Source organism: Physcomitrium patens, chromosome 9 (assembly GCF_059467195.1).
Source record: "Physcomitrium patens ecotype Gransden chromosome 9, ASM5946719v1, whole genome shotgun sequence".
Classification (NCBI taxonomy): domain Eukaryota; kingdom Viridiplantae; phylum Streptophyta; class Bryopsida; order Funariales; family Funariaceae; genus Physcomitrium; species Physcomitrium patens.
Window position 1 is genome coordinate 1,868,937 of NC_143418.1, and position 22,503 is coordinate 1,891,439.

The 22,503-nt window shown below is 33.0% G+C and overlaps 1 protein-coding gene across 5 annotated transcripts; it reads right to left on the reverse strand.

Moving 5' to 3' along the window:
• Positions 1-5,831: 5,831 nt before the first annotated feature.
• LOC112286795 (mediator of RNA polymerase II transcription subunit 16) lies at positions 5,832-14,249 on the reverse strand. 5 transcript variants are annotated; one of them, XR_016504652.1, is made up of 17 exons: positions 13,741-14,249; positions 13,458-13,526; positions 13,006-13,094; positions 12,722-12,834; positions 12,478-12,579; positions 12,037-12,115; positions 11,240-11,794; positions 10,639-10,965; positions 10,206-10,404; positions 9,730-9,809; positions 9,527-9,606; positions 9,159-9,395; positions 8,438-8,618; positions 7,239-7,765; positions 6,832-7,008; positions 6,386-6,636; positions 5,832-6,129 (listed from the first exon to the last, which is right to left on the reverse strand). XR_016504652.1 is itself a non-coding variant. In XM_024529066.3 (17 exons), exons 1-17 carry the CDS (start codon positions 13,956-13,958, stop codon positions 5,980-5,982), a joined length of 3,507 nt encoding a protein of 1,168 aa, XP_024384834.1. In that variant the 5' UTR covers positions 13,959-14,249; the 3' UTR covers positions 5,832-5,979. The 5 variants fall into 5 exon arrangements, 4 of the variants coding, with proteins under 4 accessions (XP_024384834.1, XP_090109013.1, XP_024384835.1 ...); XM_024529066.3 differs by having other exon boundaries at positions 6,386-6,709; XM_090252887.1 differs by having other exon boundaries at positions 6,386-6,709; positions 8,519-8,618; positions 10,639-10,947; positions 13,741-14,240.
• Between the last annotated feature and the right edge of the window lie 8,254 nt (positions 14,250-22,503).

Below are 22,503 nucleotides of genomic sequence, written 5' to 3' on the forward strand. Positions count from 1 at the left end.
CTAATTTTAATGAAAAGCTTAAATAATGCTTAATATTAAAATGTGCACCTTATATGATGATTGATGAAGCTTTATATAAAAAGGCAAGGATGGAGTTTTGCGATGTTGTATTTATCAGACTGAAGTGAGTATTATATTAGAAGGTTGCCACTTGGATAGTTGTGGTGGATATTTTATGGAGGATAGCACAGCTCGTAAAGCTTTACAAGATGGTTATTAATGGCCAATAATGTTTGCAGATGCCCACCAATTTGTCTGTCATTTTGATCCATGTCAGAGAACGGATCAACCTATTGGAACTTCAACAATGCCATTGGTACTAATTCTGGCTCAAGCACCTTTTAAAAAATGAGGAATTGATTTTGTGGGACCAATTACACCAACCTCAAGAAATAGACAAAAATGATATATACTAATAGCAACTGATTACGTAACATAATGGGTTGAAGCCATAGCTATGAAAACCGATAGTGCAAGTACAGTAGCAACTTTTTTGTATAAAAATATTATTACATGGTTCGGATGTCTACGAGAATTGGTTAGTGATCGAGGAACTCATTTTATAAATAGTACAATTGAAGAACTCACAGCTAAATATGACATAAAACATCATAAGACTACACCGTATCATCTTAGAGCCAATGGACAAATAGAAAAGACTAATGGAATTTTATGTAAAATCTTAACAAAATAGTTTGAGGAGCAGGAACAGATTGGGACACTAAGTTGTTTGTAGCTTTATGGGCATACTCTACTGCATATAAAGTTACTACCAATGCTACCCCTTTCCAATTGGTTTATGACCGAGAAGCAATATTACCTATTGAATTCGAAGTCCAAAGTTTACGAATTGCTATAGATACTAGATTGAAAGATAAGGATTCATTACGGTACCATTTAGAAGAATTGGAAAAATTGGATGAAACTAGAGCCAATGCATTCATGATCATGGAAACTACACAAAAACAAAGGAAGACTTATTATGATAGTAAGCTTAGACGAAAGGCTTTTATACCAAATGATTTGGTATTTCTTTATGATAGTCAATTTAAAAAAATTTCAAGAAAATTTCAAGTTCCATGGCATGAGCCATATCGAGTTATTGACGGATTTCCAAATGATTCAATACAATTGGAAGATTTTATGGGTACTAAATTTATGACATGGATCAATGGCAATCGGCTTAAACTTTACTATACATAAACCCGAGATGGATTTTCTGTTCCAAACGGGGTAGAAGAGGGGTGGTAAATAATGATGATGATAGGGTATTTCATCATGACGAATCGTGGGAAATAAAGGGGAGTCAATCCAATTGATTGGACCATAGTAAGAAGTAGGAAGGGGATTGTTGACAAGCATCATATTTTCTTTTGTGGTCAAAGAGAAGATGGCGAACATGGTGTCTGAGAAAGTAAGGTTAGAGACTGATTGGAAGGAATTGTAAGAATAGCTGCAGGTAGAGGTTGCAATGTTGGAGACTAAACTAGCCGCATTAGCAAAGGAGGCCAATAATTTAGAGCAGACTAATATACCAATTTTAGCAACAATACCTTCAGAGATACCTTTGAAATTGACAAAAAAATGGCACAATATGTTAGAGGAGTTTGACAACCAATTTACCCGACATGAGTCTCAGGTACGAGAATTGGATTTGTTGAATGAAGATCTGACGATGCGTTTGGATGGAGAACCATCGAACACCAAGGTAGATGACGAAGATATAGCACAGGAGAAGGTCATCAATTCAAAGGGTGGTAAGCCAACGCCATTGACTGAAGAAGCCAACGCTGCTACGTCTTTATAAGTTGAGGCTAAATAATGTTTACGAGGACGCTACACAGACAAAAGTGGGGCTATGTAGAATATGTAAATAAAATTTGTGATAAGTAACTGGTTCATTATTGATAACCTTGAGAATTAGATTGATAGTTAGGAAATTTAGTTGGTAACAGTAGGTTGTTAGTAGAATAAATGGTTTAGAATTCAAAAGATTATAACCTTTGAAATCCATTGGCTGACGGATCATCTTTTTGGTAGGATAAAGACGTTGAAGAAAGAGAGATCAGAGCCAGACTGTAATAGTTGTAAGCCAAGGTAAGCTTGGTGCTACCTCTTTTTGTTTCTTTGTTGTTGACGAGTAATGGATAGTTTCTTAATACTGAGAAGTTAATTTGGAGTGGCAGACTGTGAGAGTTATAAGCCGAGATATTGAATTCTGTGTGATGAATTGAGAAACTCAATAGAATAGGTAAGCTAGAGATCAGTAATTGAATATATATAAACCACAAAGAGAGTAAGTGGCAGATGAATGGATAAGAATATGGAAGTATTATTGAATTGATAGTTGTAGAATGGATTATGGGTTGAATTAAGATGGAAATAGTAAGCCTTGGTGTTTTGTAGTTTGATAATTGATTTCAGATAGCCAGAGTACAGTCAATTGTGACACTAACAGACCCAATTCATATAACCAGTCTTTCCCCGTGTTCGAACCCATATCTATTAGTTCAATTGCTTTAGTATATTGAAGCTTGAACATAACGAGAACAACAATGGGATATCATTTACTTGAGGTGTTTGGGGAATATATCAACATCTCTTCTTCTCCCTTTCTTAATCCAACACCTCATTGTATTGTGAATGATATTCTGTCAATTAGTAGAAATGGAGATCATAGAGTAGGTGAGAGGATTTGTTAAAGAGCTATCTAAAGTGAAATACTATTCTTAATTTTACTTGTTTCATTTAGTTGTGATGGTAACTACCTAATTTATGATTGTCATTCAATATAGGTGGAATTGATTCTGCTCAACTTGTGGTTTTTATCTATTGTTCTTTATTGGATTTGTAATACATTGTCTTTGAATATTTTCTCTTATATCATGGATTCCATATAGTGTTGTGATCCACCGACTGAGAGTAAGAGTAATGAAAAAATATGGAACATTCCGACAAAGTGTGAATGTAGCTGCCACCTTTTGATTGAAGCAATTATGTCATAGAGATGTGTTCTTTTGTTTTTAGTCAAAATGAATTCTTTATGAGACCAAGTTACTTTGCCTTTGGTTGAGGCATCTACATTGCATGAAGATTCAAGGAATAACAACACTTCTTCAAGATTGAATTTGCAATCTATGTCAACAACTTTAACTTCTGGAGGTTCAATGAAGTTTGACAAAATTCACCGAGGTTGGATTCCAAGGTTTATTTTGTCTTGGTTAAATTGCATCTTTCAAGTAGCTAATTTTAACAAAGTAGAATACCAACTTTACAAGACTTTGTAAGTAGTAGAATCTTTTTTTAAACTAAGCAAGTTAATTCTATAATAAAACCATAGATATTTTATTTGTTTATTTGTTTGTTATTTATTTTTATTAAATTTTGAATTCTATGGAAGAAAGGCTTGAAGATTGGCAATTTTGTTAGATTGATAATTTTTTTAGATCAAATACTATTCTATTGTAAATAAAATGGAGGCTAGCAAGTAATTTTGAAAACACATTAGCTTGTTCATGCTTGATAGAAATGTATATTACTAAAATGCTTCTATCTTCAAATTTTTCTCTTATCTAATGGTATTTGCCTCAACTTTTATCTTCTTTATATTGTTGTAAAATGAAATATATTTTTTAATCCTAGAATTATCCTTAAAACTACTTTTAATTCTTAAATTATTTAATCTAAATTAAAAAATAAAATATTATTTTATTTTTATAAGATATATTTTATAGATAATTTTGTAAAATAAGTAATAAAAAGAATTGGTGTAAAAATAAATTTATATAAAAAGAAAAGACTTAAAAAAAGAAAAAAAAAATGATACAAAAAAAAGTCAAAACAAGAAGGAAAGACTTGGTATAAGAAGAGTTTAAAGAAAAATTAATTTAAATAGGATTAAAAATAGAAAAGTTAGTATAAAAAGCCAAGATAGATAGCCATCCATGTGCTAAAAAGAGAAGGTGTTTAAAACCACCTTAGGAAGTTAAAGAAGTTAGAAATAAAGTAATTTTATTATGTTTAATAGTATTAAAAAAATCATTGTAAGATAGCTACAAATAGCCACAAAATTATGTGGTAAATATCAAAAGAAAATCATAATAAAGAGATTACACTTCACATACTTGTATGTCATTTCATCATACACTTTTCATCTATTAATAAGTTGTGAGAGTTATAGGATATAGTTTATGAAGATAAAGAAGATTTTCAATATAAGGAAGAAAGAGTTTTAAAGATTAGATTGAAAAAGCTAAAGATAAGATAAAGTTTCTAAAGATATAGAGGTTTTTCAATACAAGGAAGGAAGAGCTTTCAAGACTAGGTTGAAAAAGACAAGACAAGATTGACAAAGTAAAGATATTGAAGTTAGATTTAGAATTGAATTGTTTGACATTGACTTTGACTTCAACTCCAAGTGCTTGGGATAAGTACAATGATAGTTCTTATGTAGAAATATAAAAAGAATACTTTATAATTATTTAAGTATAAAAATCTAGGTGTTCAATATCATTCTTAGAATTTGTGTCTAGTCTTAAATTTTGGAGGTCATGACCTATACAACAACTATATATATCAAGTTTTGATCTTTTGTGTAGCAGCTCAAATGGATGTCACCTCCAAAACCTAAGGCTTCCAAAACTCAAGGCCTCTAGAACCTTGTACCTAAGATTTATAGAACCTTGCAACGTTTTCTTCACCTCTTCTCATGTTAATCCCATACAATCAAATTTAGGCCAATATATCAAATTTTAGGATTAACAGTGGTCCAATCTCACAATGCAAATTCAAGATATGATACATAAACCACAATTCAAATCACAAATTCATATTTATTTGTATTCTTTTCTCACAAGGACTATAATTTGTTTTATTTCCTACAAATTCTTTCTTTGAATCAACTAAGACTAGACCAAATTAAAGAGCTTGTCCTCTTTATCACGTTTTTGAATCACCTCACTTTTTTCCTACTATATAGCCAATTTCTCTTTTTCAAACACCATCTTATTCTTTTCTAACTTCTTCATTTCTAGTTCTTTTTGAAAACAAGCCTCAACTCTCTCACTATCTTACTTTAGTAGAATCAAGCACTCTATCATTATGGCAATTTTTAGTCATGATGACTCTCCAAACATATTAGCCATCTTGCGGCACCTCTTCAAAGATTCTCTATTATACACAACCACAAATTTTGCTTCAAAAGCACATAGTTGACATAGCATATTGGCTATGGAAAGGTTGAACTTGCTCTTTCATGCCTTATTCACCTAGACAACTAATTGCACTTAAGCTATAATCCTGGCTGTCCACTTCTTGTATACCTTTGTCTTACTAGAATTGTGGAACTTCTGAAAATTTGTTGGATCTTGTGGCCAACACACAATTATGGCATACTCATTTATCCCAAAATGACTCTCTTTGCCAATCTAGAAGACTTGGGATCTTCTACAAAAGCATAAGAAATAACAAAACAAGTAAAAAAGATGGAAGTAGATCAACATACTACTAGATTGACTTAATATCACTTGATACATCACCAAAATATTAAATGATACTTCACAAAACATCAAGGGATATTGAAGTTTGAATAGTAATACTTTAGTTAGTTAAAGTTCAAGTAATCCTAGAAATATCAAGTACTGAATCCCAATTATTTGGTTTTGCAAGACCACCATGTTTTAAACCCCCTAATGATGTTTCTAACATGTTTCAAACATGAAGATGATTTATGGGACCAATATGTCCACATAACTTGTCAGTTTACCGATTTAACCAAAAGACTAATTTTCTGTTTAGGAGACGAAATATTGACCCATCAAGGGAGCATGGAATTCTATCACAAAATGAACAGTCAAGTTAATCATTTTTGGGGGAAATTACAGTGACAAATTTTCATCTGATGGGGGAATCGGTTGCTACAAGAAGAATTCTAAGGGGCTATTCTAAATCTGATCATCAAACTGGATATGGGGTGGCACTTTACACAATGCGAGACCAACGTCCTCCACACATAGGGCAACCGTGAGGCCATCTCCCATTCCACATTTCTGTTGCGAATGGAGGGGAAGTTTGTGCAGTATTTTTACTTGGAACAGTCAATGCTGATGTCTGGCGCCCACAGCGTAAACACTGCACCCAAAAACAACAAATAAATCAACAGCAACTTTCACAACAATCTATGCATGCAGTGAGGAACTTGACTGAACAGATTGGCATGCATTGACAGGCTCTAATTACAAATCAAACTGGACTTGACTACTGGACTTCAAGGCACACTCTAGTCGCTGCTGAGATGCTCGAGAGATTAGTCCATAATGCATTCATACAACTTATAATGTACATGGTTTTGCAAGAAAATCTATAAATGAAGAGCACGGAAACAAACCTTGTGCCACACGCCATGGGATGGTGGTTTCCACTGGGAGGTGATCACATCCCGGCGTGATCCAAGTAGAGTCGTAAAACTCCCAAGACCGACGGCAGTGCGAAGGCCAAAGGCAGCATCATGCTCTACTCGACGGCGTTTCCGAGGCCAAAAGTCAATGGGGCTGGGATCTAAATTTTCAGTTTCTTCGTATTCGTTCTCTAGGAAAGCAAACACTGGCCCACCTGCTAGCATCCGACGGTTCCAATCCTCTGCAGGAGGGTGCAACTCAAGCTCGCGCATGAGTAGTCCAGCAGCATCAGCACCTCGAGGACGAGGCAAGTTCTATCATTAGCAGTCAGATCGGGTTGATCAGGAATATAATTTAATCAGCAATACCTACTTCAATTACAGAGGAACTTCTGAAGCATTAAGGAATATTCCGTATAAGATAGTGGGATAGGAACCTGCATATGAGGACCGAGAGAGGCTTCCACGACCTCAGGAGCAACAGTAAACTGGCCATCGATGAAGTGAAGCCGCAAAATTGGGTTTGCACTTTGAAGTTGAGATTTTGGTAGTGGATGCGGGAGTGGTGCAGTCCGCTTACAAAGATCAACGAGCACTAAAAACAAATACTTCACCTGTAAGAAGGTGCAACACATAAGATGAAGGTAACGCATAGATAGAAGTTCAAGTATGTATTATATGAAAACGTTTCCTCGGTCACACACCCCCTCCTGAAAAAGTACAAAACAAAGCTGCACAGACTTCGACGACAATCATGTTTGTAAAGAACAAGTAAAATGACATTGTTTGTGGCTGTATCCCGAACTCATTGTTCAAGGAAGAATTAAGAGCTTGAAATTCTAACCTCATCGGGTGTGTAACCTTGGCCACAATTTCCAAGACCAACACGTTGAGCTCGGGAAGTTGCGATATCCTCAGCACCTTTGCTTACGGTGCTTGTTGTACGTGTAACAGTGTGACCCCCTTCCTCGACTTTTACAAGCCCAGTGCGCTGTCCAATCAAAGGTTCCTCCTTAATGTTTCCCAGCTTATTAGTCCCATCGACAGAAGCTGCTGGTCGCCCTGCAGAAATTTGGACATGTCGAGGCAACTGTCGTTTACGGAATATGAGACAGAAGAGAAGAAGTTGACATAATCTATGTAGAAAATGGCAGTCGCTGATAAGGCGTACAGCTGGTGTGCCAGGAAATGTAGCAGTGCTGACACTCAAAGGAAGGTTCGTAGCAGGCCCAGCAACTGTTGTGCTCGACACTGCAGAAGTAGTCGCATCAGTATTGGTGCTACTAGAGTTGATTTTGGCTATGGCTCCCTGAACCCATGCTTGGACTTGAGCAGCTCCACCACTGCTTGCAGCACCAGCTGGTGCCCCTCCTGCAACAACGATCCTCCACACTATGAGAAAAGTTTTATAAGCCAGATTAAGCGCGATTATAGCTAAAAAATGCATGCTGCGGGATCTAATTAAACGTGTGCAGAAATAACTCTTTATTCCTGCCGACATACTTGAATTGATCCCGAAAATGTGTACAGGATGTAGACTGAAACTTTCAACTTTAGAGTGGTCTGTTCAAGCGATTCCATTCTCTTCAAAGTAGATCCCGAAAATTTAATAAATGTTAACATTATCTGTAACAATTTGATATTTGATTTATGCTGATTCATGACACAGAAATGAGTACCGTATGAATGTATTATATGTCTGTAATTCGTATGATATGAGCGATCTGGAAAACGAAGTCACTACTCCATTAAACAAATAATCATTGAGGATAGCAAGCTGGGAATACTTCGATCTTTTAAGGGTGTGGTTAGACTCGACTCACCAGGCCTGTCAAGCCCAACCTCAGTAATACTCATGCTTATAATAACTAAGAGCGCAATATCCGGTGCTAGATACTTGCTTAATCACCAGAAAGGAGAAATTTAAGACAAAGGATGCGAAGCTGGATGGCAAACGCATACAATGAAACATAATGCACCTGTGTGTGACAGAAGTACAGATTGTGATGGTCAAGAGTGTTATTACATAAACATGTAGCTTACCCTGGCTAGCAGGGGCGGCAGACGTAGTAGTGGAGCTGGAGGTAATGGCAGTTCGGGCAGCTGTAGTTGCCGAGGTAGTACCTGAGGCCGCGTGGGCTGTTAGAGTGCGACAAAAGCTTGCGTATCGCCTTAATCTTGTCAAAAAATGTGATGCGAGATCCAAAACCGCATCTACATAAGCCTGCCAACACATATCACTACATTCACCTGTCAACTTCGCCATTGAAAAGTCCACTTTGACAATTTCAAACTTGAATACTAAGTACAAACAAATGGCACCATAAAGGTTGCATCCATAGTACATAAAATAAAATCCTTTATACTGATAGTAATTGTTCATCTCTTGCATCTCATTCCCGCTGAACTATGAATGAATATGATCCATGTTACACAAAGATTACAGGCACAACATAAAAATAAATTCGAAAATTAGAGTGGACTAAATCGAAAGTCATATCCCGCAGCTACTTGATAACAATACGCTATGCTATATGATGGGGATTCCACTGGCTATGGCATCTAAGAAGGGCTTAAGGTCACTCTTCAGAGCATTATATGGTCGATAAGGAATTACTGCTGACGATTGAGTACATCGAACACTAAAATTGCAAAGACTATGATTGAAATGCAGAAATATGCAAGTAATGAAAGTCAATAAAAAGTTGCAGAAGACTAATGATATTTCCGATATACTATCTGTTAAGTAGGCGAAGAGAGGGACCTGAATAGTTGGAACGAGAGCACCGTCAACAGCCATGGCATCCGGTCCTAGTCCACTGAGTGTGTCACTGGATGCTTGCCATGGCTCAGCAATCAAAGTGGATGGATTCATCAAGGCAGCTTCTATACCACGACCCAGCATGTCAAGCATCAGGCGACCTTGCATGTCCAGCACTAGTACTCGAACATCAGCCGCTTGGACACCCTCCAACACACGGCATTTAATTCTGTCTAAAGCCTGCGACCACATGCCTTCGATTTAAGGTAGTCCAACTACAGCAGATATACGGTAATAGTTCGATAAACTTTATGATAAACTTGCAAATATCATCCGAGATTTATGGTCATCCGAGATTGCATTGGTCATACCGGGCCATAGTGATGTCGCTGCTGAGGTTGAAGGGAGTGGAAATCAGCGTCAAGTACCGACATAACTTTGGCAACTGTAACTGTTAAACAATACACAGGGAACACTAGTAAGTAGTCAACCAAGGCGGATCTAGTCCAAAATGGGATAGAAAATTCGATTTTAAACTAATAAACGCCAATAGATTAAAATTGCATAATCAAACCATGTCCATCCTCGGCGGCTGCTTGAGTGGCGGCAACCACGTCCCACCAATCTACCTCGCTCACCAAACTCCACCAGAACCTAAAGTCCAGCAATTGGTGGTTACATGACAAAGTAAGGAACGTTATAGTATGAGTAAACAACAGCTCCAAACATTCTCCACGAGCACTTATGGCAAACGCCACTAGCTAGATGAAGTGTGCAGAAATCTTACAAGGAACTAAAAGAGCTGCCTATCGAAATCGACAAAAAATACTACCAACTTCTGAGAAAATTAGCTTTGACTAAAAAAAATAGTTATTTAACGACTGATCATGCAACTTGAGAACGCAATGTAGTGTGGTGAATTCAATTCGTACAAATGAACCAATAAGATGACTCACGCAGCTCGATTAAGTCATCGCAACTATTCTTAGGTGCCTGATAAAATCCATCCTGGAACAGAACGTGAGAGGGAAAGAGAAAATCATCTCTTACCTGTCCGCAAGATGACGTTCCAATACAGGGGGGGCACCAGAAGAGACAGGGGGTATTTGGGCAATTCGTAGTGTACACACGTCCGTTTTTTTGTCATGCCAAACTGAAGCTAGACAGCAGCTGGTTGGAGAAAATGCTGGTGTTGGTAAATGTGGGTCCACTTTCACATGAAATAAATCCACAGGGGTCATCGTTGAACCTGAAAAATTGCAATAGAAATCAGGCCAAGAACCCATAAACAAACAGTTCATATCTTACAGGAATAGACGTCTGGTGTTTGCGAGTAGTGCAACCAGTGATCGTTGAGAAAGCCCTAGACCATGAACACACAATGCGAAGTTCCCTGATTATTAAACAGCAATATCGTAGTGGCATGTTTTACAGCTCCTGCCCTCCAAGCGAAATAGAACCAGTGTGCATCATATCGACTCACCTGAGAAGACATGAACCTCTCCACTGAATAACGCTACTGCCAGCTCACCACCATGGGCAGAAAAAACTATTCTGGCTATTGCACGCGGGTTAACAGGCCGCTCACGCTCACAGTGTTTCTGCTGAAAATGCGAATTTTTAGAAAAGCGACCCCTGGTGATATTTTGCTTAGCAACGGAAGTCCAAGTAGTCATTGTGGGTGGTGGACCATTCGTGCTTTCCAAGAGGGGGTGGATATTAACTGGCTTAGTTCCACTTTCCCACCTATGAATCCGCCACCCTGTCAATGCCGGCCCTGCGTCTGGGTTTCCTGGAGATATATAATATCCTGCAGTAGTCAATAACACCACATATGGGCAACACTTCTCTTGAAGGTAAAATATAAGTAAGGCACAAATACTTTGGATTAGTATATAGTAAGAAAAAAAAACGAGATTATTCACCAGAAAAACCTAGAAAGCACAAGATTTTCGCAGTTGCGTATCTGCTCCACAAACAAGCATGAATACCAAAATCAGATGTTCAACAAATCAACGACAGAATTAAAATAAACAACATATCCAGCTAAGTCATTGTAAAATAGACCATTAAAAAACGTTTACCTTCTATTACAGTGGTGACAAGTGCAGAACCTCCACGAGAGGGATCAAAGGCGACAGCGGTCACACCGGAACCCCAGGAGGTTGTTGCAGCGGCATCTGGACTTACATAAGCTGAGAAGTTTGATACGACTGAGCAATGTAGTAAGGGTCCCGGACAATCCTCTCCTTCAAGCAATGTCTCTGGTGTTGATTGTTCTTGCCATGTGAATAAGTAAGCTGCCAAAGGGGAGAATCCAGGCCATGACGGTGATTGGATGTTGCCTATTAAAATCTTTGCACTAACTTGCTGTGTATTGCTGGGAGTGTTAAGATCCCACGCGGTCACTTCCCATACCACAACAGTAGATGGATTGCCAACTGGTGCAGCTGCAACAAGTAGAGACCCAGAATCATTAATTATGGCGTCCCCTGTGAAAACTCCAGATGCGCCTGCACCCAGAACTCCTTTCTTTGTTGCAAACCACTTCGGGGAACTGGAAGGCCATTGTTTCCAGTGAAGCTGAACAGTGCCAGCCCAAAATACACTACACACACACAGGAAGTTTGGCCAGCGCGCTGCAAAGTAGGAAAACACCGTCTCAATTAGTCCATACCATTACATTCCAGTAAAAGTGATTAATAGAGTGGTAAGTCACAATGATATAACTACAAAATTGCAAAGCTCTGCACAAGCCATTGATTTGGTGTCAGTTTAATTTTCACAAATACGGATCGCCTCGGTTCGAAGAAACAAAACAGAAACAAAACCAACATAAGATGTGCAGCTAAACTCATGGAGCATAGGAACAGGTTTATACTGGTGGAACGAGGTTGATATGGTAAATACTTCTCTTCAAATGACCCTTTAGTAGACGTGGAGGATGTCGTCCACCGATACTAGCACATAACACATTTCAGCACAATCAAAATAATAGTTTTAAAAATAATTACTTCATCCGGGACAGTAGGGGATGATTGCCGGAACACAAATCCCCAATACTATACCGTAAAATTAGAAATATTACACTCATCATGACATTCATTTGCAGAACCACATGAGTAAAATTCAAGGTGGAATACGTAGCTTTTAAGTACCAATATAGATGAGTACTTGACACAATCACGAGTTTAAATTATAGATTACATCATAGAATGTCTCCAAGTGTCAACATTTAGAAACATCAAATAAAAGACAACTTCCTGCAACTTCAAAATGCAATTGACTTTGAACATTTCATAGGAACACTGCAGTTTCTTACAGGTGGAGGAGATTCGAGCCACTTGGTGGTAATAGATTGCTCTTGGCGCCACTCGTACTCACAGCTCCACCCATTACAAGTACGTGCCACATTTGCCCCTCCCTAACATTCAAAAATAAAATCACTAGATGTTCCTTGTTCTACGCTATATAAATGTTATTCATAAATTTGTCATACAATGCAACTAGGATTTTAAAAAGGGGAGTTGAAAATCAAGCAGTTATTAATTTAAATATCAACTCACTTGAGTTGGCTGTGACCAAATGCTGGCTCGCCCGCTAGCATTTACGATTAAAAGAGCCCGTGGACAAGAGTTTGGAGACCACTCAAGATGTTGTATAGAATCACCAGGAGAATCTGTAATCTTTGAGTAAGAAAAAGATGACAAAAATCATACAACTTCTGAACATTTTTAACCAATAACATCTACTAGCAAAGCTATAAGACTGTACTCAGCTTTGAGGGGACGCCTCCAACACCAGCAATGTAACACCAAATAGATTAGACCCAATCCTCGCGAAAGGTTACCGGCTGGAACGTTGAATACTGAATGTTCAGTGGGTCGCTCCGGGTCAACCAGGTGCATAGGGATCCAGAAAGCAGGTTCCTGAGTAGACCTAATCCCACAGACACAGAAATGAACAGAAAATCTTGAAAGGAAGACTTGAAAAGATCCAATTGAAGTTGAAATGCCTTAAAATATTCAGCAAGAGAAAATCATAACCACTTATCCAACAAGAAATCTAAACACAGAATTTGTGGTGAAATAAATGGATTTCATGCATATGTGTAATATACTTTGCATTTAAATCCATAAAAAAAAAAAAAAAAAAAAAAAAAAAAAAAAAAAAAATGAATAAACAAAACGTTCCACCGAAACCCAGTAGTTGCTGAGATCTTAAATTAAGAATTTTATAGCATTTGGGATCACTGTTAAATAACTGTGGATTGGAAAAAGCTTCTCAGGAGCACAGACTGACCCTTGATCTCGTGAGCATGTTTCAACTGCGCAGCAAATGAGATTGGTCTTGGAACACCATGCAACTGCACTGCACACGTATAATCAAGCTAAGTAAGTAGCAACCCCATAGAGATTCTAGACTGGAAAATAGGAGGAGCATTTGGAGAAAAAGAGAGGGCAGGAGAGAGAGCGAGAGAGAGAGAGAATTTTATTTAAATTCTTTTCAATGATGTGAGAGAAATCGATATGCACATGATGCAAAGCCCAGAGGAAAAGGGAGAAGGAAATCAGGATTTAATCACCTGAATTTTCTGCACAACTCAGGAAAATTCATCTTGAGAGCTGTACTGAAGGGTGGTGACCGCAACGCTACTTGCAAGATAGTTTTCTCGTCGTCCTCTTCGTCTTCTAACTCCTCCGATTTCTGTGTCGCTTGATTGTTGAAGGATCCCCATTGCTGGTCGCCTTCAACACCCTCCATACTCTGCATCTCTAAAATGTGAGTGTCTATGCAATTCATCCCATTAAGAAGCTACAATGACAAGCCCCGGCTTCTCGTGCGAGCTCAGACAATCCATGAAACCGACAACATCTGTACTCACGCCACCGCGTTTATCATGCCTCAGCTCAGTGAATCCTTCGCAGTGTTCCGCCATTTCCAAATCATTGTGATCGACACACTATTTTTATTACTCGCACAATTCAATCGACAACAAATTCCAAATCACCAACTGGCTTGAAGCCAACACCGTAACGGGAAGCTACTGTCGAGGCGGACAATCACCTGCAGCTTCCCCCTGAAGCTTCAAACCCTAATCACGATGAGTCGCGTACCGTGCTATGCGCTCGTTTCAAGGAACCCGCGGTTATAGAAAAGTCTCATGTGCCCGCGAAACGAGGGTCAACAAACTACATTGACTGTAGCGAATGTGTATTGGCTCCTCTATTTGTTGTTGTGGCATTTTAGGAAATTTCACTGCATATTCAATATGAAAATTCAGATAAATTTTTATTTAAATAATTTTATTTAAATTCTCAAAATTAATTGCCATGATGTTCCTTATTGAATATTGAACTATCTTGTAAATGCAAAAATTCATGTGACAAATAAGTTTTTAATTTGCAAGTAATAACTATTTTCTTTTTTATTTTTTAAATCATCGAAAAATCAAGGAAAATAAATATAATGGATTTTTTATTTTTTAATGCACTACACGGTAATTAACTATTTATGAAAAGAAATAGTTTTAATTTTCAAATAGTCTAAATTCATTAAAATTCCTATTTTTGGCTTCTTATAAAATTATCTATGTGTGATAATGTACTCAACTACTGTCAACATTATAAATATTTTATTTTAAGATCACTATATGCAAAATAAAGGCTGATAATACTTATTTTTATCTTTGGAAAACTCCACATGATTTTGAGCTTCTTTAAACCATAATTTTATATTTGAATAAAAATTATTTTTTTATTTTGGGGCCTTGGTTTTTGGAATATTATATAAAGCAACTTATTGATATATAACACAACATCAAATTAAAATTCAAATAATATAACAAAGAACCACATAAACATATTTTATCTATATTATACAAAAAAATAGATTTCAAGTTCATGAATCTTGTGGTTATAGTTTGTGACATATTTTTAGTTTTTGTATATAGACTAAAAAGTAAAATGTATATAAATATATATATATATATATATAAAGAGAATGATAAATAGATCCATACTTTTATTAAATAGATCTATCTTTGATAAAAAAATATATGATCATGATGAATGTAACTGGTTTTTATTGGTTGCAAATCAAATAATTTTTATGGACATATATTTATTATAATTCTTATCTAGATAATATAAATATGTAGAAATAGATAAAAATAGATTAATTTTATAAATTATTCTAAAGTAGCTTCTTAAAAGCTTCATAGATGCTATTTTAACTTTACATGTGTTTGTAGTTGATTAATAGATTAGAAACTTGGTCAATAAGTTAATCATGTGCCACACATGTTAATAGCTTACAAAATAAGCTATCTATATGGTGTCCAAATAAAAAACTTGCCTTGCAAGTTAACACACATTTTGTGCAAAGTCAATATGTTGTGGAGATCCTATAGAACATCGCAACATAGCTCTTAGATAGATAGTATATATAGCAATATGAATGAAGTCTTCTTCACTCTTGTCAATTCTTTTCTTACTTCTAGTCTAGGTTCAAGAAATCTTTACTTTTCTTTTCTTTTGGCAATAGCCATTCCAATTTCCATTTAATATATATACTTCTATATTTTTATTTTTATATACTTTTTTGAAAAACTCTCACTTGTTAATTTGCTATCATTGAATTTTTGTTCTTGATAGATTGTTAAGAATACACTTACAATATCAGAGCTTCATCTTTTCTTGATTAAGAGTGGATTATTCTTTTTTTTAAAAGATATAAGCATATTAGAAGTTGTGAATTATCGTCTTCTAAATTGATATTATTTTTAATATTTTTTTTTTATTTTTAAGTTCTTTCTTTTACTTATCTTGAGTAATATTAGACATTCTTTTTTTTTTTTAGTATTATTATTATGGCAGAGCTTATGTAAATAAAGAGTATAATGGTAAAATTGCAAGAACAATTAAAGGAATTAATGCTTGCAATGCATCAACTCAATTTACAACCACAAGGAAGAACAAGAATAATAGAAAGTAAAGATATAGAGATGATTGATATTGCTTCAACATCTGTATCAAATCATGTCCCTTTCTCTATAGTGGAATACCATTCAAGTATTAAAAAACCAAGAATTATCTTACTTAAGAAGTTTGATGATACAAGATCAAAGTTTCAAAGATTCATTAATCAAGTATAACTAACAATTCAACTTCAACCTTAAAGCTATTTAATCCCAAGATTATAAGTCAAATTTATTAAAACACTACTTTTTAATTATGCATTATCATAGTTTTCATCTTTTTTTAAATGATATAATTCAATATTAGACAATTTGAAAGTTTTTTTGGCAAAATTTTGATTTATATATTGAAAATATGATGTAGTTTGTGTTGCAACAAATAAGATCTATATTTTGTGATAAAAAAATTAATCTATAACATTGTATGCTTCACAATTTAGACAACTTACAATTGATATTAAGTGACATGATACTGCACTTCTTAGCCAAATTTTTTATCGATTACAATATGAGGTAAAGAAATTGATGCACAATTTATCTAATCTTCAAACATTAAGTTAAATAATTGATTTAGTCGTAAAGTATACCAATCAATTTTTTGAATTTTGGTATGAAAATTGTATAAGTTTGCCTTACTGTTATTACAATTCAATGACAATACCAACATCTTTTTAACACATATCTTTGAAAGTAGAAAATATGCAAATTAATGTAGTACGTTTCAAACCTCTTATTGAATAAAAAAGACTTGTTATCTTTAAAAAAATATTTTGTTTATATTATGGAGAACCAAAGTCTATTACTCAACATTATCCAAAAAAGTGATGCAATTATAAAATGAGGAGTACAACTATCAAAAAAGATAATATGTCAAAAAATAAGTTTGTCCAACTACAATAGGAACTATGTAGCTATAACTTCCCACAACATCTAATGAAGATCTTATTCTCTCTTTAAAACTTTCTCTTTATTTTACAATAGATATTAATTTAGGACCTAAACATCACAAAGCCTTTGCCTTATTAGATTTAGGAACCTCAGCTTCTTTTTTAGATGAAGAATTTGTTAAAAGATACAACATATTTTTAGTAAAGAAATCAAAATCTATTCATGTAGAAGTTATAGATAGTCATCCATTATTCTTTAGAGACATTATTTTTAAAACATTTTCTCTAAAAGTTATAACTAATGGTCATAAAAGGTTTGTGGTATTTAATATCATGAGATCTCTTTTTAATCCAATTATTTTAGATATATTGTCATTAAAAAAGTATAATTTTTAAATAGATTTGATTTTTTGTAGTCTTGATTTTTTTTAAAGCATAACTAAGAATGTAGTTAATCAAGTACAAAGTCATAAGTCTAGTACAATCAAATCTATATTTATAGATATAAGAACTTTCTTGTATGTTGCAAAAAAAGAATCACCTTGTGTCATTTATGCCACATTTATTTTTAATGGTAGAAAGACTTTAAATGGCATTTTTAGCTAATATTAAGATTTTAAAGAAGAATTTGAGAAGAATAATATAGATACTTTTTTGAAACATTATTTCCATGATTCTTTAATTGATCTTCAAGAAGGATTTCAATTGCCATTTGGACTAATCTATAATTTATCACAAAATGAGTTGGTTGAATTCAAAGAGTATATTGAAGAAAATGTAGCTAAAAACTTCATATGCCATTCCAAATCTCCAATAGAAGCTCAAATTTTATTTATGAAGAAAAAAGATGGATCATTGAAGATATATATCAATTATTAAGGACTCAACAAGATTACCATCAAGAATAAGTATTTGCTACCTTTGATATTTGGACTTCTTAATTAGTTGAATCAAGCTAAGATCTATACGAAAATAGATCTATGAGGGACATATAATTTGATATGTATCAAAGAACAAGATGAATAGAAGACTGTATTTTGAACCAGATATAGATCTTTTGAATACAATGTCATGTCTTTTGGAGTTACAAATGCATCAATAGTTTTTCATAAAAGAACATGAACTTTATATTCATTTTGTATTACAAAAATTAAGAAATGTAGGACTTTATGCCAAGCTAAAAAAAAATATAAATTTTAAACTATTCAAATCAACTTTTTAGAATATATTATTTCAAATGATGGACTTAAGATAGATCCTAAGAAAGTTCAAACTATTATGGATTGAATGATTTCAAAAAAGATAAAAGATAAAAGATGTCCAATTTTTTTTTGAATTTTCCAACTATTATTGGATCTTCATTAAAGACTTCTTTCAAGTTATAGTTCTATTTATAAATTTGACTTCTGAAGATAAATTTCAATGGAATTAAGAAATAGAAGTATAATTTGAAGCTTTAAAAAAATATTTTATTTTTGTACCAATTTTGTATCATGTTAACTTTTTAAGCCATTTTTTATAGAAACAAACGCATCAAATTTTACTTTAAATGTTGTAATGTCACAAGTAAGAACAAATAATAAACTTCATTCAGTAGTTTTTTATTTCAATTTTTAAAAAATCAAGATCAATTACAAGATCCACGACAAAGAACTTCTTGCAATTATAGATTTATTTTAAGAATGGTGCCATTATCTAAAAGGCGGTTCTAGTCCAATCACTATATATACAAATTATAAGAACCTTAAATATAGAAGGCAGTCAAAGATTTTGTACAATCTTGTGATGTTTGCTCAAGATCAAAAATTCTCCTTCATTGAATTTATAGACTTTTTTAGCTATTATCTATTTCAAAAAAACCATAGTCTTCTATTTATAGGAATTTTATTATAAATCTTCTAATTTCAGGTTTTTATGACTTTATATTTGTAATAGTAGATTGTTTCACCAAAATGGCATACTTTGTACCATGTACAAAATGTATCATAAGTAAAGAAAAAACTAAGCTTTTTCTTGACAATATCTATTACTATCATGGTTTGTTTAAGAATATTATATTAAATAAAGAATTCAATTTGTATCAAGATTTTAGAAAATATTTTTTAAGATTCTAATGGTGGACATAAAACTATCTATGGCTTTTTGTCAACGACATGAATCTCAAAGAATTATAATGTCAATACACTCTTATGTCACTTAAAAAGTTTAAAAAATCACTTAAAGATGATATAGTATTAAATTATAATAGCTATCATTAAATATAAAAAGACTAAAAAGTCTTGAAATAAGACTAAAGACTAAAAATGTGTTGAAAAGAATAAAGAAGGCTTTACTCTTGTCTCCATATATACTCTTAACTAAGAGCTATATGGCAATATTTTATAGTACTTTTAAAACACATTGACTTCACAAGACTTGTATGTCAACTTACAAGGCAAGTTTTTTATATGTAGCCACATAGTTAACTTATTCCATAAGCTATTAACACATTGTTAACTTGTTGACCAAGTTTCAAACCTATCAATCAACTACAAGCACATGTAAAATCAGAGTAGTGTCTATGAAGCTTCTAAGAAGCTATTCTAAAAAATATTATAAAATAAATCTATTTTTTCTTACTTCTATTTAAATATATATATATATATATATATATATATATATATATATATATTAGAATAAATATATGTATTTTTGATATTATTTTCCTTTCTAAAGATAAATTCCACGAGTAGTGGTCATTATATGTTGAAAAAATCTAAGATACAATGAATTATATTTGCCACATACTTTGATCTTTATTATCTTTAAAAATCATTGATAGGTCTCCTTAGCCATCAATAGTGTCTTATATTAGAGTAGAAAGACCACCTTGTTATTTGATTGTTATTAATACCTTTATAACTTTCTTCTAATAAAACACTTGGAATACCATTAGGAGTTGTTCCTATCTCTAATAAAATCATCAAATATTGAGAGTCTCTTCTAAGGTCATGATATCAAATATATTATATTTTATCATCTATTTGAGGAAAGATATGTGGTTCTTGAGGATATTCATCTCAATTACGTTATCTTGAAGGTTGTGATAATTGAAATAAGTCAACAAGTGATAACTCTTGAGTTGAATTTATTGATTATTGATTTTTCATCTCCTTTGTATCAAAAATATACAAAAATTCCAAACAAAAGTAGAAAGTAGAATACTATATTTTTTTCTAGATCTTATTTCTTTTATAGCAAAGATTTTCTATTTTTCATCTTAGTTTTGATGGATGTCATTGATAAAAAGCCTCAACCTTTTTTATTGCATTCATAAGATTTTATGTTGACTTCCATATGCATTTATAAATAACATATCTATGCTAATGAATAAGATATTCTAATCTATTTTGGCATTTCCTTGAATGTAAAACTTCTTCTATCTTAACTTTTTAATTATTATCCTTTTTTACAAGAAAAAGTGGTATTTGTCTTCTTCTTAAGATATTCATTGTCTTATATGGCTCAAAAAGAGATATTTAGAATATGGAATGAATCTTCATTAATTCCAATAAATCTAATTGATAAGCAATAGGATTGACTTATTAACAAATAAAAAAAGATCCAAGCTTATAATAGTTCAACTTATCACAAATATTAGTAGTCTTTATATTGCAACAAAGTAGCCATATCTTATCACCAAAGATAAATTATGATTGTTCCTTGCAATAAGCATCCACATTGATCTTTTATCATTCTTCAACTTCTTTTAATTGTGCCTTCATTGTTACATGTAGCTCTAATAAAAAATTTATCAAATCTTCTACCATATGATTATAAATTCTTAAAAAATCAAAAGTATTAAGTTATAGATGATAACTATAATTAGAAAAAAAAAGTGTTTATTGAATAGAAGAATGTATCAAATTATTGTATGCAAACTGTGTTAATGACAAAAAAAATTGTCCAAATATCTTGATGATAGTTGATAGTATACCTCAAATATTACTATAAAATTTCATTCACATATTCTGTTTGCTCATTAATTTAAGGATGAAAAGTCAAAGAAAGTTTTATATCAACCATTAGAATCTTAAAAAGAGTTATTTAGAATCTTGATACAAATTAAATCTTCTTATCTGATATAATATCTTTAGATAATCCATGATAGCGATAGATATTGTTAAGCAAAACTTAGCCATTTCTTCACTTGTGATATATTTTGTACATCATATAAAATATACTATCTTGATAAAAAAAATCTACTATCACAAATATAAAATCATACAAACTTAAGACTAGAAGATTTGTGATAAAATCTATAGAAATGGAAGACAATGATTGTTCTAAAATAGGTAATGGCTGAAAAAGTCTATAAAAATAATGAAGAAGAGTCTTGAATCTTAAACAAATATGACATGATTGTACAAATGCTTTAATTGCCTTCCACATTTGAAACCACCAAAAATATTTTGATATTAGCTCTAAAGTCTTATTATATCTAAAATATCCAACTTAAAAAATATGTAATCATATTTTGCCTTTTAAAATATATAATTGTTCCTCAAAATAAAGTAGATTATTCTTAAACTTGAACTTGGAAGTATCATGAGACTTAAAAGAATTATTCTTGAAATCATGAATAAGCAAATTAAAGGACATATTTAATTGAATTTTCTTGACAAAGCTTGAATCAACAATCAATTTTGATATTATTGCTTGAAGATGAAAATGCTTTGACTTTAAGAAGATTATTCTTTGTTGATCAAAAAATAAGTCTCTTTTTTTTATGAAAGATAAGAATATTTAAAAAAAAGTATTTGACAATCTTTGTTGTTTTTTGAGTCAATAAGTAAACTTGAAATCAAATCTAGATATTAACATGTTCCAATGGGCTTTGCAATAATTCAAAATATATATTGACATAAAATATTCAAGGTTCTTGTAATTTGTATACATGATGACTAAATTAAAAACATCTTTTAGATAATGATTTTATTTTTGAAATAAATTCATAATTATAAAAAATTCTTTATTATGAATTTTATAATTAATCTTGGCTATTAAAAATTTCTTAGAATGAAAAGCTGTCAAAGACATGAATCTCAAAGAAGAAAAAAAATCCTCAATACACTCTTGTATCATTGAAAGGAACTAGAAAATCAGTTAGAGATGATATATTATTAAACCAGAATGGCTATTGCCAAAAACAAGAAAACTAAAATGACTTGAAACAAGTCTAAAGACTAGAAAGGCTTTGATAAGAATAAAAAAGGCTTCATTCTTGCCTCCATATATACTCTTAACTATAAGCTACATGGTAATGTCTTATAGGACCTCCAAAATATATTGACTTTGCAAGACACATATCTTAACTTATAAAGTAAGTTTTCTATATATGCACCACATAATTAGCTTGTTCCACAAGTTATCAACATATGGTTAACTTATTGACCAAGTTTCCAACCTATCAATCAACTACAAATACATGTAAAGTTAAATC